Source organism: Sinocyclocheilus grahami, unplaced genomic scaffold, assembly GCF_001515645.1.
Source record: "Sinocyclocheilus grahami isolate Dianchi unplaced genomic scaffold, SAMN03320097.WGS_v1.1 scaffold772.1, whole genome shotgun sequence".
Classification (NCBI taxonomy): Eukaryota; Metazoa; Chordata; class Actinopteri; order Cypriniformes; family Cyprinidae; genus Sinocyclocheilus; species Sinocyclocheilus grahami.
This window is the reverse complement of record NW_015505951.1, coordinates 619,644-637,399: the sequence shown is the minus strand read 5'-3', so window position 1 is coordinate 637,399 and position 17,756 is coordinate 619,644. Positions and strand designations below refer to the sequence as shown.

General features: G+C 36.5%; 2 protein-coding genes across 2 annotated transcripts in view; both read left to right on the top strand.

Moving 5' to 3' along the window:
- Positions 1-12,139, top strand: part of slc22a31 (solute carrier family 22 member 31) — an 18,871-nt gene extending 6,732 nt beyond the window's left edge. Inside the window, exons 4-9 of the mRNA XM_016245864.1 lie at positions 2,409-2,577; positions 3,025-3,170; positions 6,458-6,566; positions 8,040-8,254; positions 8,493-8,604; positions 10,459-12,139. Coding sequence (XP_016101350.1) covers positions 2,409-2,577; positions 3,025-3,170; positions 6,458-6,566; positions 8,040-8,254; positions 8,493-8,604; positions 10,459-10,891 — 1,184 coding nt within the window. The 3' untranslated portion in view covers positions 10,892-12,139. The remainder of the gene's footprint in view (positions 1-2,408; positions 2,578-3,024; positions 3,171-6,457; positions 6,567-8,039; positions 8,255-8,492; positions 8,605-10,458) is intronic.
- Positions 12,140-14,857: 2,718 nt separating this feature from the next.
- The window catches only part of ist1 (IST1 factor associated with ESCRT-III), a 9,548-nt gene continuing 6,649 nt past the window's right edge, over positions 14,858-17,756 (top strand). Inside the window, exons 1-5 of the mRNA XM_016245862.1 lie at positions 14,858-14,959; positions 15,846-15,942; positions 16,033-16,213; positions 16,293-16,380; positions 16,468-16,551. Coding sequence (XP_016101348.1) covers positions 15,855-15,942; positions 16,033-16,213; positions 16,293-16,380; positions 16,468-16,551 — 441 coding nt within the window. The 5' untranslated portion in view covers positions 14,858-14,959; positions 15,846-15,854. The remainder of the gene's footprint in view (positions 14,960-15,845; positions 15,943-16,032; positions 16,214-16,292; positions 16,381-16,467; positions 16,552-17,756) is intronic.

Sequence of the window (17,756 nt, the reverse complement as noted above, 5' to 3'; positions counted from 1 at the left end):
AAATATATAAATATATATATATATATATATATATATATATGTATACACATACATACATACATACACACACACACATATATATATATATATATATATATATTATTATTGTTATTTTTTTATGTTATTACATTATTTACAGACACACACTATCACCCAAAGTTTGGATACATTTGACTGGATTTATTTATCTTAATATAGTGAATATTTTTGAAATAACGGTAGCCAAATATAAAATGTCCATACATGCTAATTTCATTATAAAACTAAGTAAAGTGAAGGAAAAGCAGCCAACAATTGTCCAGCATACTATTTCAAAACTGTTATTTTAAAATGTGGACAGTAGAAAATATTAAATATGTAGAGTAGAAATTTGACTGTAGTGTGTATGTGTCTGTTTATATGATATAATCATGTACCCTTCAGACTTGCTCAATAGTGCACTTTTGATAAGGAGTGTCTTTGCTATTGCTTGATGTTGGGTTTCGAATAGCAACAGGAGGCTTTCTGGAATGTTCCATGGGATTTCTCCATCTGCAGAGGAGGGGTGAAGAGATTGACAGGGAACAGCAGGTCACAGCATTCCGTTTATATCTCACGAACGGGCTGTTCAAAACCTTCGAACTGTCTCTGTTACATCACTTTCTGTGTAATCAATTGAGGAAAGTTCAGGGTGTTTTGTCTGCTGTCCCTTTTTTCTGTGTTTTTGTCTTGTCATTGCACAAGTGAGAGGGTAGACATGACAATATGTTCTTTCCATTGTGAAGAGGTCTGTGTTTTTGTCCCACACGTCCTGTGATTGTTACATGAGGGTTTATGTGCGTGTTGACTGTTAGCCAGAGCGCTCTTTCCAACACGCAAGCCCCTTTAGTGTGCTCTCAGGGGGAAAAATGTGGAGGAAGCTGGATGTAAACACAGGCACGTACACAATCTTTTCTGCTTATATACATGACCAGTGAAATGTCAAGGCACACCTACTCATTCTGTATCATTACTATTGTCCAAATTTTAGACAAAAGGAGTGTTGAAAGAGTTTCCATGTATACTGGCAACTGGAAGTTTTTCCTTCACTTTATTTAGTTTTAATAAAGAAATGTGTGAACTACTGGCAAAAATGCTCACCAAGGCTGCATTTATTTGATCAAAAATACAGTAAAAACAGTAATATTGTGAAATATTATTACAGTTTAAAAGAACTGTTTTCTGTTTTAATATATTTTATATTGTAATTTATTTCTGTGATGCAAAGGTGAATTTTCAGCAGCTACTATTAAAGTCTTCAGTGTAACATGAGCCTTCAGAAATTATTCTAATTAGCTGATTTGCTGCTTACATTGTGATACATCAGCAAGAATTCAAGTTATTCATTAAAGACACATTCAATTGGTCGGAAGTGACAGTAAAGATATTTATAATGTTACAAGCGATTTCTTTCAAAAACAGCAAAAACAGTTTCAACATTGATAATAAGAACCATTATAAATGAGTGAGCACCCAATCAGAATGATTTTTGAAGGATCATGTGAGACAGAAGACTGGAGTAATGGCTGTAAATTCAGCTTTGCAAGAATAATAAAAACTGTTATTTTAAATTGTAATAATATTTCACAATATCGCTTTTTCTACTGTATTTTAATCAAATAAATGCAGCCTTGGTGAGCATAAGAGGCTCTTTTTCAGCAACATAAAAAATCCTTATTATTCCAGTAGTAAATAAATTCTCAATTGATATTTGTCTACTGTTGTTATAAAAGATCATAAGAATGATAAATTCAGTAAAATGTATCCAAATTATGTGTGTGTGTGTACCTGGTATTTATCACGTTATGGGGACCAAATGTCCCCACAAGGATAGTAATACTAGTAAATTTTGACCTTGTGGGGACATTTTTGAGGTCCACATGAGGAAACAAGTTTATAAATCATACAGAATGAGTTTTTTTGAGAAAGTAAAAATGCACAAAGTTTCCTGTAAGGGGTAGGTTTAGGGGTAAGGTTGGTGTAGGGCAATAGCTCATACAGTTTGTACAGTATAAAAACTCTTACGCCTATGGAATGTCCCCATAAAACATGGAAACACAACGTGTGTGTGTGTGTGTGTGTGTGTGATGTACTTCCTAAATTTGTTTTAAATTATTTTATTATCCAAGATGTAAAATTTCGAAAGAGTGAAGAGTAGTTTCATTGGTCTATTGTGCTGCAAGACTTCAGGAACAATAATTGGATAGAGGACACGGGGGCTTCCTGTTATGTAGGAGTCTGTAGGAAGAGACTCCTACTTTTTTCTAGAGTTAAGGTCACTCTCGCCAATAATTCTCTTTAATACTTCCCTTGACATGCCAAATTCATACATTAACTTTCACAATTTTGTCTCTCGTATTATTCCTTTTTGTTTTTTCTACATGGTTTAGGACTGGAATGGTGTGACCCGCCTCACAGACTTATGGTGTCCATGGTCAGTGGCTTCTTTGCCTTGTTTGCAGAGCTTTTGTTGCCAGGGTTTGCCGTGCTTTGCCGTGATTGGCCTGTACTTCAGGCTGTTGCCACACTGCCCCTGCTGCTACTACTTTCCTATTGGTGGTGAGTCAGATAAATGCTGTTATCAAGTGTATTCTTCATGTCCTCCAATCACTCACGATCCTTTCCACACGTTTCAATTCACTTCAAAGATTTGGCTGAAAATGAGTCGGTACTAAGCTCATCGTTTTTAATGATTTATAATAACCATCAGATCCACTGGATAGCTGCTGAGTTCAGGTTACGGTGCACCCTATGATAAAATTATTCTTCTCTTATGACATGTGAGATGTAAACATGAGTAAGCCTTTACAAAACATTTAGTGTATTGTACTTTCACTCAAAAAGCCATTATAATATTTACATCATGCCCATAGAATTACCAACATTACGACAGATGAATAATTGAAGACCAAGCATCTATAATAACGTGATTGTTTGTGACGTGTGTGTGTGTGTGTGTGTGTGTGTGTGTGTGTGTGTGTGTGTGTGTTGCGAATGTGGCAACAGCTGTGCTTCAGTGTTCCCAGAATCTCCTCGTTGGCTCATGGCCACATCTCAGATTCCTCAAGCAAAGAAGTGTCTCCAGTCTTTTTCAGCACGAAATGGCGTGTGTGTTAGTGATGAGCTCTACCCCGCTGAAACACTGCTGTCAGGTAAAAATCTCAGCATTACAAACATCTGCTGCTGACCTAAGAAGTGCTTTAATCAGTAATAGTTGTAATTATTTACAAAAAAATGTCAAAAAACTAATTTGTGACCCTGGACCACAAAACCAGTCTTAAGTAGCACGGGGATATTTGTAGCAATTGCCAACAATACATTGCATGGGTCAAAATTATCGTTTTTTCTTTTATGCCAAAAATCATTAGGATATTAAGTAAAGATCATGTTCCATGATGATATTTTGTCATTTCTTACCATAAATATATCAAAACTTAATTTTTGATTAGTAATATGCATTGCTAAGAACTTCACTTGGACAACTTTAAAGCCGATTTTTCTCAATATTTAGATTTTCCACCCTCAGATTCCAGATTTGCAAATGGTTGTATCTCAGCCAAATATTGTCCTATCCTAACAAACCATACATCAATGGAAAGCTTATTTATTCATCCATAATCTTAGAGCACTGGTTTGTTTCAAATCAGAGGCTGTCTACAAACACCCTCTCAAATTCCTCTACAATTAACAATCTGAAGATGGCTTTAATAAATGCTAGAAAAAAACAAGACTTTTTTATTAAATTACTTTATTTCTTCTCGGGAACTGGACCTTTTGTTTGTGACAGAAACTTGGCTCAGCGTTGGTTATTTTGACTGTTTATCTGAAGCATCTCCAAGTGACTTTAATTTTCGAAGTACTCCACAGACATCTGGCAGGGGGTTGCTACTTTATATTTAATAATACTCTAAAATGTCGTCTATTAGCAGTGCATGATTATTCTAGCTTTGAGTTGCAGCTAGTTAAAATAGACTTATATTGTCCAGTTATTTGTGCACTTATATATAGACCACCGAAATATAACACACTGTTTATTCATGAATTTTCAGAGTTCTTAACTGCAATTGTACCGAGTTTTGAGAGGGTTTTAATACTTGGTGATTTTAATTTACATATCTGCTGTGTCCCAAAGAGCCCATGGTGAAGGAGTTTCTACATCTTATTGATTCATTGAATTTCACACAATTTGTCTCAGGTTGTTTTTAGTATTTCACTTTCCAGTCTTGTAAGCCACCAAGCCGGTATGTTCGGTCTTTGAAATCGTCAATGCCCAGTGAGTTTTCAGAGGGTTATACTTTATTTCCAGCTCTGTCTTTTGGTTCAGGTATAAATTATTTAGTGTCAATATTTAATTCCTCCTGTAATGTTATTATGGATTTGTGTGCTCCTTTCAAAATCCGAAATCCGAAAGCCAAACTACAGCCATGGCTTAATAAGGATACCCGTAGCCTCCGACAAATGTGGAGAAAATAATGAGAGAGTAAATGGAAGAAAGATAAGCTGCAGGTGTCTTATGATATATTGAAAGATGCTATGATTAAGTATCAGAAGGCAGTTAAAGCTGCAAGGACAAAATATTTGTCTGATCTCATAAGAAAGATACCTAATAACCCCAAAGTGTAATTTAAAACAATTGATTCAGTTTTAAAGCCTGAGATAGCTACTGGTCTTGATATCAGTCAGACAACGTGTGAAAAGGTTTTCGTTTTTTTATTAACCAAATTTATATTCTTAGAGCTAATATTCTGCCTCCAGACATTATCCGTGATTATATCATCCCAACCTCATTAGTACATTATTTAAATGAGTTTAAACCGATTTCATTACCTGATTTGGTGGACTTAGTCTGCCATATGAAGTCCACTCAGTGTTCTTTGGACATTGTTCCTCCATGTCTCCTTACTCAGGTATTGGACATGGTTGGCCTAGATCTTTTGTCAATAGTGAATTCCAGTTTGCTGAGTGGTGTTGTGCCATCTTGCTTTAAGCATGCTGTGGTGCAACCTCTTTTAAAAAAGTCAAATTTGGATTCATCTGATTTAAAGAACTATCGCCCAATTTCAAAATTGTCTTTTCAGTCAAAAATTTTAGAGAGGGTTGTCTTTCAACAACTTTCTACTTATTTAAATGGAAATGGTATGTTTGACAAGTTCCAATCAGGATTTAGGGCCCAGCACAGCACAGTGTCGGCCCTTCTTAAATTGTCTAATGATCTCCTTTTGACTGTTGATTCAGGAAAGTGTGCAATTTTAGTTTTACTTGATTTGACAGCTGCATTTGACACTATAATACATGAAATACTGATTGAGCATTTAAGACTGTGGGCTGGGATTCAAGGTAATGTTCTTAACTGGTTTCTCTTTGAGGGAGAACTTTTCCTGTTGAATTAGGAAATTTCTCATCCTCTTCTGCTCTGATGAAGTGTGGGGTTCCCCAAGGATCAATATTGGGTCCAGCCGTTATTTTCTATTTACATGCTTCCTTTGGCTGTTATCTGTCAGAAACATAATGTACAGTATGTTATCATCTTTATGCCGATGATACGCAGCTTTATCTGCCTATAAAAATGGGGGATATTTCGGCCTTACAGTGTCTTTTTGCATTTTTCAATGATATTAAGCAATGGATGGCAGCAAATTTTCTTCACTTGAATGAATCAAAGACCGAAGTGATAGTGTTTGGCCCTCCGAGTGTTTCTGAACCGATAATTAATCAATTAGGTTCATTTAAATCTAAGGTACATAATCATGCAAAGAGTCTTGGAGTCATTTTTGAAGCAGAGTTCAAGTTTGATAAGCACATTAATTATGTGGTTAGAGGTGGTTTTTACCAATTAAGGAATATGTTAAAATTGAAACCTTTTCTGTCTTTTAATGATTTGGAAGTTGTTATCCATGCTTTTATCATGTCCAGATTGGACTAATGTAATTCCTTGTACTATGGTGTTTCTCATGCATCAATTTCACACCTGCAGCTGGTTCAAAATGCAGCTGTTAGGCATTTAACTGGGACTAGGAAATTTGTAAGTATACAAATACAAACATTACAAGTATGTAAGTAAGTATAACACCAGTATTAGCATCCCTTCATTGGCTTCCAGTTAAATTTAGGATTCAGTATAAGTTATTATTATTTGTTTTTAAAGGTTTAAATGGATTGGCACCAAGTTATATTAGTGAACTTCTTCAGTTTTTTTTTTTCATGCAGTAATGATATCCCAGCTCACTTGCTGAATTACATTACAGCAAATCAAGGCCCATCATGGATAGTGAATAGAGCCATTTAGGGTGTTTAATCTGAAGGAATTGAGCCCATCCCTCCCAGAGAATGTTTCGTTTGGAATGTGCTGGTCAGGTGTTCCTGGAAAAGCCTGTTAGAATTCTACCATCTCTTTACACTTTAACCCTCTACTTTACATTCTCTCTGCCTTTTTCTGTAGAGATAGATGAGGTATTCCCTGAAGACATCCAGCCAGAGTATCATCATGTTGTAGAATTGCGTCACACCAGAGTCATCTGGAAGAACTGCCTCATCTTGGGCTTCACTCTGTAAGTTACACTAGAAAATGTGGCTGCAAGTCAATCACAAACATCTTTTACACATTTAAGTATGTAATATTAAAAACCGCTGTGGAAATCTAGACCCAACATTCATCGCTGTTTTTAAACAATTGGAAATAAGTGAATCGGCACAAACTCCTCCATTTTGTGGGCAGAATATTAACCTTAAAAGCACAAACTCTTAAAAAATACAGTGCATCATCCCAGCACATTTCCAGCATTCTATTATTTGGGAAAGGCTAATTTTGAGCTTGTGAATCCTATGCAAGTGGATATACTTCTAACAATAAATAAGCAAAATCCTGCATTCAATTTTGTGTATTAGGTTTTATTTTGTAAATGCATTTATTAATCTTTTGAAAAGCATTTATAAATCTTAGTTGAATTTAATTTCAGCATTTACTTATACATCATTAAAATTGATAGTTTTATGGGTTAATATTACTTAAAGGGTTAGTTCACCCACAAATGAAAATTCTGTCATTAATTACTCACCCTCATGTCGTTCCAGACCTTTGTTCATCTTCGGAACACAAATTAAGATATTTTTGATGAATTCTGAGAGCTCTCTGACCCTCCCATCGATAGCAATGTAATTACCACGATCAAGGTCCAGAAACGTAGCAAGGAGATCGGTAAAATAATCCATGTGACATCAGGGGTTTAACAGTCATTTTACGAAGCTACGAGAATACTTTTTGTACACAAAGAAAACAAAAATAACGACTTTATTCAACAATTTGTCGTCTCCGCATCACCCTGGCGCCATTTTGAAGAGTGTCCACTGAACGCAAACAGCGTATGCTGTTTTGTCAGCTGCGTCACGTGGGTACGTTGTTTTTGTTCAAATCAAAGCGTAAACAACGTAGAAAACGTATCCGCGTGACACAGCTGACACAAAACGGCATACGCTTTTTGCGTTCAGTGGGTATTCTCCAAAATGGCACCAGTGTCACACAGAAGAGACAAATTGTTGAATAAAGTCGTTATTTTTGTTTACTTTGCGTACAAAAAGTATTTTCGTAGTTTCGTAAAAATTAGGGTTGAACTCCTGATGTCACATGGATTATTTTACCGATCTCCTTGCTACGCTTCTGGACCTTGATCGTGGTAATTACAACGCTATCTATGGGAGGGTCAGAGAGCTCTCAGAATTCATCAAAAATATCTTAATTTGTGTTCCGAAGATGAACGAAGGTCTTACGGGTTTAGAACGACATGAGGGTGAGTAAATAATTACAGATTTTTCATTTTTGGGTGAACTAACCCTTTAATGGACCTGACCTAAAATGAACTAAAAGTAAACCGTTTTTATTATCTAACATCAACAAAGATGAATAAATACTGTCCGTAACAAATGTATTTCTCATTGACAGTTAATGCAATAACAAAAGTTAAGTAATGGAACCTTATTGTAAAGTGTTATCATTTCATTTTGATTTAATGAAATGTCGTCCTCAGCTTCATTGGCACAGGAATCCAGTACTGCTTCACGCGTAACCTACATATCTACTCGCCACACTTCTACTTCAGCTATTTTCTGCGTGTGCTGACTGGAGCTCTGGCCTGCATCTTCTTGTGTGTGTCTGTGGACCGCTTTGGCCGCAGGGGGATGCTGCTGCTGGCAGCCATTGTCACGGGTCTGTCTTCACTGCTGCTGCTGGCCCTCACGCAATGTAAGCTCCTCTTCAAGCGTGACACAAAGACATGTGCTGTTCCAGAAGTTAGGTGGTGAAACTAGACTGCCTTTATAACTCAAAATCAAAGAAACTATGAAATGCATGCTTTCTTGAAAAGGCAATCACAGAATGCATCACAACAAGCTCAGTGAAAATGTGGAAAGCCTTTGGATCTGTCCTATGATTTTTGGTTGGTTTTGGTTTTACTGACTCTGTCTCTACCGTCTTCTTTCAGACCTGCATGGAGGGCTTGTTCTGGTTCTGTCTGTAGTGGGTCTCCTCTCATCTCAGGCTTTGGCCATGCTCAGTGTGTTCTTTGGCAGTGAAGTCATGCCAACTGTTGTCCGGTAATCTCAACCTCCACTCTATAAAACAGTTACTACATACATCTGTGGCATGTTACACAAAGCTAGTTGAACAAACTCTTGAGTTTCACAGTAGGTCTGTGAAACCAAAAAATCCAACCCCACTGAGATCAGGTTTGCAACGCTCGCTATAAACGTTCTCTGTCAAGTTTTTTTCAATTGAATTAATTACATGGGTTCAAAAAGAGCTTAAAAGAACACGTGAAAGTTTGGCCATTTTAAAAGCTTTATATATTCTAAAGCTTGTATTAATGTATGTATTATTTATAAATTCATTTAAATTAAGTTGAATATTAATTGTCAAAACATAATAGCTTAAATGTAATGCGTTAATGATATAATGTATAGAATTTCGTTTTGCTTTGCAGTCTCTTAGTCTCAGGTTTAGTGCAAGTTACCATGATGATAAACAATCAAATAAAAATCCAACTTCTCGAACTCGAAAATCCAGAGTTTGCTTAAACTAAACTCAAACCTACCTGGGTAGACACTGAAACCTGGTTTGTGAGGTTTCATAAAATAAAAACGGCAACAAGAAAATGTGTATTTATTTATTAATTCTTCCGCCAAGCAATGTAGTTCTCAAGCAGTGTTTAGCAGAATGGTTTTCAAGCCACAGAAGTGTAGTAATACTGCAGTAATACTAATATAATGAGGTCACAGCCAGGGATTGCATAAGGAGTGTTTTACAACAGCTTCGAATGCAGCTTAGCAGATCATATTAAGGACCGGAACTATCTGATGTATAAAAATGATTTTAGCGTTTAAACTCCATACTGTATTAAACATGAATGTTCAAGAGTCCTGTGACAGGTCACCATTAAACTGCAGCTTAGTAACAAAAAAAAAACACTATCAAACAAATATGACAAAACAAATACACAGACTTACAGAGTAGATTCACAATGTCACAAAATAGTAAAAAAAAAAATTACTATTTTGATTCCGTTCAAAAGAACTGATTAAGATTTTTTGTTTGTTTGCTTTTGAAAATATTATGCTCACCAGGGCTGCATTTATTTGATCAAAATTACAGTAAAAACAGTAATATTGTGAAATAGTATTACATTATATTATAACTGTTTTTTATTTTAGAATATTTAAAAATGTAGTTCATTCCTGTGATGGCAAAGCTAAATATTCATAAGCCATACTCCAGGCTTCAGTGTCACACGATTCTTCAGAAATCATTCTAATATGATGATTTGGTGTTCAAGAAACATTTCTTATTATCAATGTTGGGAAAACATTTTTGCTGCTTAATATTGTTTGTGGAAACTTGACACAGCACTATTGAAATGATTAGGTACGATTTTAAAAAAAGAAAAGAAAAAAGAAATGAATTCTTTTATTCTGCAAGGAAATATTAAATTGATCAAAAGTGAAATGTATGATGTTACAAAAGGCTTCTATGTCAAATAAACGTTCTTTTTAACTTTCATCAAAGAATCCTGAAAAAAAATGTATCACATTTCTGCAAATACATTCAGCAGCAAAAGCAGTTTTTAACATTGATAATAATGAGAAGCATCACTAATAATGAAAGGTTATTAAGTAATTAACATCAAAATTGAGCACTAAGTCAGCATATTGGAATGATTTCTGAAGGATCATGTGACGCTGAAAACTGAAGTAAAGTCTGCTGAAAATTCCACTTCAACATCACAAGAAAAAATAACATTTTAAAATGTTCAAATTTTTTTTTTTTACTTTTAAAATGTAATAATATTTCAAAATATTACTGTTTTACTGTATGTTTGATCAAATAAATGAAGAAAAACATTTTAAAAACCATAATTATTCCATGTTGAGTGTTGTTAACTGTGTCTCTCTCAGCGGTGGTACATTGGGTCTGATCATGGCCGCAGGCTGTGTGGGAATGGCTGCTTCCTCTCTAATGGAGCTGCAGAATAACGGCGGCTATTTCCTGCATCACGTGATCTTTGCCTCCTTCGCCGTTCTCTCAGTCCTGTGCATCATGCTGCTGCCAGAGAGCAAACACAAGCCACTGCCAGACTCGCTTAAAGATGGAGAGCGGCAACGGCGTCCTCCTCTCTTCCTCTCACGCATGAACCTTGACAACCCACCCTTACTGCGCACGCAGCCACACAGCTCCGAGTACAACCGGGACAATTACTCCCGCCTCGTCACTGCCACCAAAAAGATGCTCGCCAAAGATGCTCTGCCATACAAGATCTCCATTTTGCCACAAGCGCCTCTACTGGCCAGTAATGGCACTGCTCCAGACGCCAATGACGACTCGTCCTAGCATTTCACCAAAGCTGTTTTTGACACGCAGGACCTCATCTCATAGCATGGCCAATTTGGCCACTGTGTCTTTTCCCAGGGAAGACGTCGTCTTGGTGTTTAAAATGTGGAGTATGTTGAGTATTTAGTTGATGAATGGTAAAGTTTTCAGTTTGCTGTGACTTTGTACGTTGATTTTGTATTGTTAGGAATCCCAACTCTATGCACAGATGTTGCTGGGAGACTCTGTCCATAGTTTATAAGCTACCATGTCTCTCCTTTATGTTTGAATGGAGTTTAAGATTTAGCATCGTGTCCACTAATAGTCACCTGAGAGCCATCGCCTGTCCACTTAGCGGGTGCATCTCATGTCTCTCATTAGTGTAGTCCTGTGACTAAAGCATAAAAGCTTACTTAACTTCACTGAGGGGTGCTAAAACATCCACTCAATATCATAGTTTTATTTGGTACGAATGGCTCTCGATGACGTCAGAATCGCTAGGGAAAAGTCGACTCTTTATAATGTTGGGAGTGTGATTTGTTTTCTGTGGAATGGTAGCTCATCTCAATTTCTCCTTGTGGAGATTTGTCACATCACATTCCTATCTTTCTGCTGTTTTGTCTACATGTCCCGTTGTGTTTTTTCGTGTGTCAAGCAGAGCTAGAACTGAACCAAACCTGACAAGGCAAGGGAACTGTTTTTGTCATTGTGTTTGCTTTGCCATTTCTATTACATGTTTGAAATGGAAATAAACTGTTTACTGTGCCAAGCTGAAGTAGTGCTCCTTGTGTGTCTGATCCTGAAGCTAATATTTAACAAGTGAGCAAATTTAGACACTGGGTGTACCAGAGGGCTGCTGCATTTGCGTGCTTTGTGTTTGCTGTTTAATAATAGAAATGAAAGGTCTGACAGTGTGGTTGTGAATGCTTTGTCACGTGCAGTTCTTACTTGTATGAAGTGTTTACCACCACATTTCTCTTCTTTGGCAGAGATGTGGGAATTCATTCAGTGCAACCTTCATACTGCATTATAGATATTTTCTAGCTGTATAGTGTATTGGGTGTGCATTATGGCAGTGGTTCCTAAACTTTTTTTTTTTTCGTCAGCCGAACCCCGTTACATGTCAGATATGTAATGCTTACCCCTGAGTTAATATTTAAATAATTTCACTATTAATTTAATGATGTTCACAGTTGTCTGTTATCAGTTAGGGGTCACAATAACATGCCTGTAAAAATAAAATAAAAATATTTCATCTTTTTTTTTTTGTGTGTGTTTTGGTGTTTTGTTTTCATTTTTAAAGTTTTTTCCCCCCTTTAATTTTACATTTTTAGGATTTAATTAAGCAGCCCCATACAGGTTCTTCACAAACCTCAGTTTGAGAAACCCTGATTAAAAATTAGCAACAACTTTGAATAAAGAATGGCATATTTTTTCTTTCTTTTGATATTATATATCAATATAATATATAGCTGATGAGCAAGACTAGTGATAAATCAAAAGTAATCTAAAAGTCAGAATGCATTACCCAAAATGTGTAAATTATTATTTTAATAATGTTTTCATCATGCAATCAGTAATGGACTACAATTTGCATTGCTGTTTGGATCTTTAAGATCATATACATACATTTATTTTTTATTTTTTTCTTGTTGTGTGTGTGTGTGTGTTAGTTACAGTTGTATGTATTATATGGTAAAGTGTCATTTAATGACAGCTGCTTCTCACTTTCTCCAAATGATGGCAGCAGTGAGAGGTGTCCATGTTTACACCTCTCCTCTCTTTAAATGGATGTCTAAGTATCATGTTTAAGCAAGGCCTGAAGAAAAAGGTTTATATTTTCAGTTAGCCAATCAATTTTTAAAGCTTGGCCACCACAAAATCATTCTTTGATCATACTGAGGTTAAATACAGATTTAAACTCATAATATATAGTGTAATAGCTATGATGCTGTTTTTGAAATCCAATCTTTGTAGCTAAGACAGGAAACGCTGGTATCTAACAAGGGCTTAGAAACCCTGATTTTTTGATGATTTTGGATTCCATTGACCATTGTCACATCATTTTATTCTCAACAAATTACACGTTGTAGTGAAGATTTTCAACTTGAATATTTTGTTCATCAAGATCTAATGTGTGATTGAAATATTCCCTTAATTTTCCATACAAACATAAACACAACAGTGGCGAGGCCAGAATTTTTCAAGTGAGTGGACCTTGGTGAAATAGGGTGGACCTCAGTGCCTTTGGCTTTTGGCTGAAAATATATGCCTAAATCGAAAATAAAAATATGACTAGAAAATGTGATGTTAAGCATAGTATATAACAGATAGACTGGTCATATATCATCGTTTCGGGATTGTTTCAGGACATCAAACATTACCAAATACATGCAAACAGTATAGGCTATACATGCGACTTTTGGGCTGCGTTTTGGTTTGTAGCTTCACCAAATAATAGCAAACCATAGTAGATTGACAGCTCTTGCATTTACCATTTGCCATAGAATAGCCTAGAAGCGCACAACTGGAAGACTGACACTCATCCACCGGGATCTTATTCATTCTTTACTAGGGTTGTGCGATATTGACTATGATATCTCGATATTTTCTGGGATTTTATCAATAACAATTAGATAATTATACTAGACGATTATTTTGCTGAGTGTGCTACCGTGGACAGCTGACTCCTAAAGTTTTTGTTATTCTTCATATTCTGTGTGGTGATCGGTTCATGGCAGTGATAGAAATGAATCTTTTCCAATAAGTTTAAATAGATTTTTACCTTTTATGGGCATTTTTTTTTTACCTTTATACAGCCATTTGTTTTCTTTCTAAAAGTGTGCATCACCTTTTGAGTCAATTTTTTTAGATTTTTCAGTATTGACAAAATGTATCTTTGCAATGCAGAGGAAACAGAAGCTGCATTAGAAGTGGCATTTAGATGTATTTACACACTGTTTAATGCAGCTCAGAGGGACATGGAGTACCCGCTGTTACAAATGCATAAATAATGTTTTGATATTTTAAACATAAAGCATTAAAAAACTGATGTTTGAAATTACTGAAAAAATGAAAAGATACTTTAAATGTGAAATTAAAACCGCCAGTAGGTGGCGGCAAGTCACCGTTAAGAAGTGAGTCATTGCGATTGAACCGAATCATTTAAACGGTTGATTCATTCAGGAACGAAACAGCGTCATGTTACTCAGAGATGCAAAACAGTGCTGTGGCTGTGTTTGCAATAATTTTTTGTTGTCGAAATAGAGCAAAAACAGGCAATATGCTGTCTAAAACGTAAGTATCTTAATTAACTTGTTTATTGAACTGTTGTAAAAATCAATATCACATTTGTAATCATGCTGATTTTTGGAGAAAATACGGCGCACTTCGTGCGATATTAACTATATGAAATTATACATTTTCTGCCCCCATATATTGAATTTTGTGATCATTTTAAATGCATTTTAATAGACTGAATCACGCAGTGAAAGAACGCACTCTAAATGCATCCATGCACTAGTCACTACATCACATAATGTTTGCGTGCACTCTGTAGGTGAGTTTTTTTTGGCGATATAATCGATTATGTCAAATCACACAACCTTAAAACAATTACGATATATATCGCACACCCCTATTATTCTTTACATAAATATATTGAGTGGACAAGCTGTCAGAGTGGGCCAGTGCCACCCTGGCCCTTATGTAGCCTGGCCACTGAAACACAATGCTTCAGTGCACTCACACTTAAAAATGTACAGTATTGTTTCACTATTCTGACCAATTATTTGCCCTATTTTATGAAGGTAGTGACTAGCGAGCTCAGGCATTTCTTGCCAACTTGACTATCTAGAGTAGACTATCTTGTCATGTGATATCATAAACATGACATAATTAAAGACATGTGATTTGTCCGCCCTAGTGCCGGGGGTTTCCCCTCATAAGCGATTTTCCACTGGCGACCATGTGACGCGGGGCGTCATGGATGAAGTCACGCCCAATGCGGAAGTGAATGCTACCTGAGCAGTCGCCCGAACATTCTAATCGAAACCGACGCTTTCCCAGCGTCTGAAGAGGAACTGACATGTAAATATGATGTTTATTATATGTTGTGTACGGTATTTATGAGATATACACGACGTTTTGATGATTTGTCTGTATCTGTAGGTTCTTGAAGGTTTTGTTTAGCTTCTCTAGCCGCTAGTCGAGTCGCTTCCTGGTTTGAGCAGCTCGAAAACCTGTTCAAATATCATATGTTGTGTACGGTATTTATGAGATATACACGACGTTTTGATGATTTGTCTGTATCTGTAGGTTGTTGAAGGTTTTGTTTAGCTTCTCTAGCCGCTAGTCGAGTCGCTTCCTGGTTTGATTTGTACGTTCGTTAGAGATCAGTATAGATCCATATAAGTAATAACAAGTGACTGCTTGTCAGCTTACTCTGTTTCATGTCATTTAACTCTGTTTTGGCTAACTGTTGTGACTACCAGAGTCATCAGTCAGCATATGAAAGAGACTCGAATTAAATAAACAAGTAAGAGGGTAACCAACAAAAAGTGCCAGATTATTACTATATTTTTGAACAAATAACGTTACCATGGTATTTTATGTAGTTATTGGGAGAGCTATGTAGATACCAAGATAAATAAATCATTCAGTACAACAGTATAAGTACAGAACCCGAGTAATTTGATAGTACTATACCATAGTACTGCCACTGTTTTTGACCTAAGGGACTACTGTTGTCATTTACACTGTTTCTTGGGTTCCTGGGTGTTAGATGTAACTAAAGTAGGTTTCTAAAAGCTGACTTGTGCTGTTGTCATCATATGGCAGTGAGTTACTCACCAAACGGGATGCTTGAGCTTTAGCTTTAATTACATGTAAGATACTTGGGCCACTGTTATGGCCTTCGATTTGAGTCTTTTCTGCCCCTTTTACCTGATCTTTGGCTCTTGACATTTCTCCACAGAGCTCCATCATGCTTGGTGGAGGGTTTAAATCCGAGAGACTTCGGGTCAATCTCAGGCTGGTCATAAACCGCCTCAAACTTCTCGAGAAGAAGAAAAGTAAGTTTGGTTGTCTACAAGTTGTCTACATTTTTTTCAAGTTTTGGATGTTCTAATTTAACGGAATTGAACTCGCTTGATCTGAATTAGCTGAATTAGCCCAGAAGGCTCGCAAGGAAATCGCAGACTACTTGTCGGCCGGCAAAGATGAGCGTGCGAGAATCCGAGTCGAGCACATCATCAGGGAGGATTATTTGGTGGAGGCCATGGAGATCCTGGAGTTATACTGTGATTTGCTGCTCACCCGTTTTGGCTTAATACAGTCCATGAAGTGAGTAACATTTTATTTTATTATTCTAAAAGTGATTTTATTTCTTCCATGTTCTTTAATTTTTCTATTCTCTTTTCAGAGAACTGGACCCTGGCCTACAAGAAGCAGTGTCCACTCTCATCTGGGCTGCCCCTCGACTGCAATCAGAAGTGGCAGAACTGAAGATTGTGGGTATCGTTTGTGTCTGTCTTTAATCTATTTTTGGGGTGTAGTTCTACTACTACTATTCATGTCTTTTTTCCTTCCTTTCACAGGTTTCAGATCAGCTGTGTGCCAAATACAGCAAAGAGTATGGAAAGCTATGCAGGACAAATCAGATTGGAACAGTTAATGATAGGGTATGATGAAACATTTGTTTAGAGGTGGTGGTCACAAAATTAAACTCGTAGTACTGTGTGCTTGGGCAAATATTACAATAACTATTGCTCTTTCATGGATTAGGGCATTTTCAAAGCTCCTTTAAGTAATTATTATGCTAAAATTATTAGATTTTTGGCATGTAACAGCACACCTGATCTACCTCAAATCATACTGCTTGATAAGGAGAAGTATCCCGTTACTTTCTGAAGGCTGGAATAAACTACATGACTTTTGCCAAGATTTTTTGCACCGATTCACTTTTTGGAGGAGTCAGTGCTAGTTGATGAAAATCATAGCTGGTATGCAGATTTTGAGCAGTTGGAGGTAATTTCACTGAAAAATGTGTAGTGTATGATGGGCACAGTTGTTTTTAACAATTTCATCCAGTTTGTAAATATCAAACATTTTTTTACATTTTGTGCCAATTTTAGAACACATTTTGTTTTCATAGCAACGAGGCACATTTCTGTTTGAGTTTTTTTTGTGTATGTAAAAAGTCTGGTAATGTGTGATGCTCATTTAGTGTATGACGGCCAGTTTTTCATCTCTAACCAATTCCCAGTGCTTTAAAATCTGTTCAGTTTTCAAAAGTCATGTAGTGTATTCCAACCTTAAAGGGTTAGTTCACCCAAAAATGAAAATTCTGTCATTAATTACTCACCCTCATGTCGTTTCAAACCCGTAAGACCTTCGTTCATCTTCGGAACACAAACTAAGATATTTTTGATGGAATCTGAGAGCTGTCTGACCCTGCATAGACAGCAACACAACTGAAATGTTCCCAAGTCCAGAAACGTAGCAAGGAGACCTGTAAAATAATCCATGTGACATCAGGGGTTCATCCGCAATTATACGAAGCTACGAGAATACTTTTGTGTGCAAAAGAAAAAAAACGAATGACTTTATTCAACAATTCGTCTCCTCCGCGTCACCCTAGTGCCATTTTGGAGAGTATCTTCTGGACGTAAACAGCGTATGCTGTTCTGTGTCAGCTGTGTCACGCCAGATCTGTTTCCTACGTTGTGATTTGATCTGAACGAAAACAGCGTATCCGTGTGTGCTACAGATGGCAAAATGGCGCTACAGGGTGACACGGAGGAGACGAATTGTTGAATAAAGTCGTTATTGTTTTTTCTTTTGCGCACAAAAAGTATTCTCGTAGCTTCGTATAATTGCGGATGAA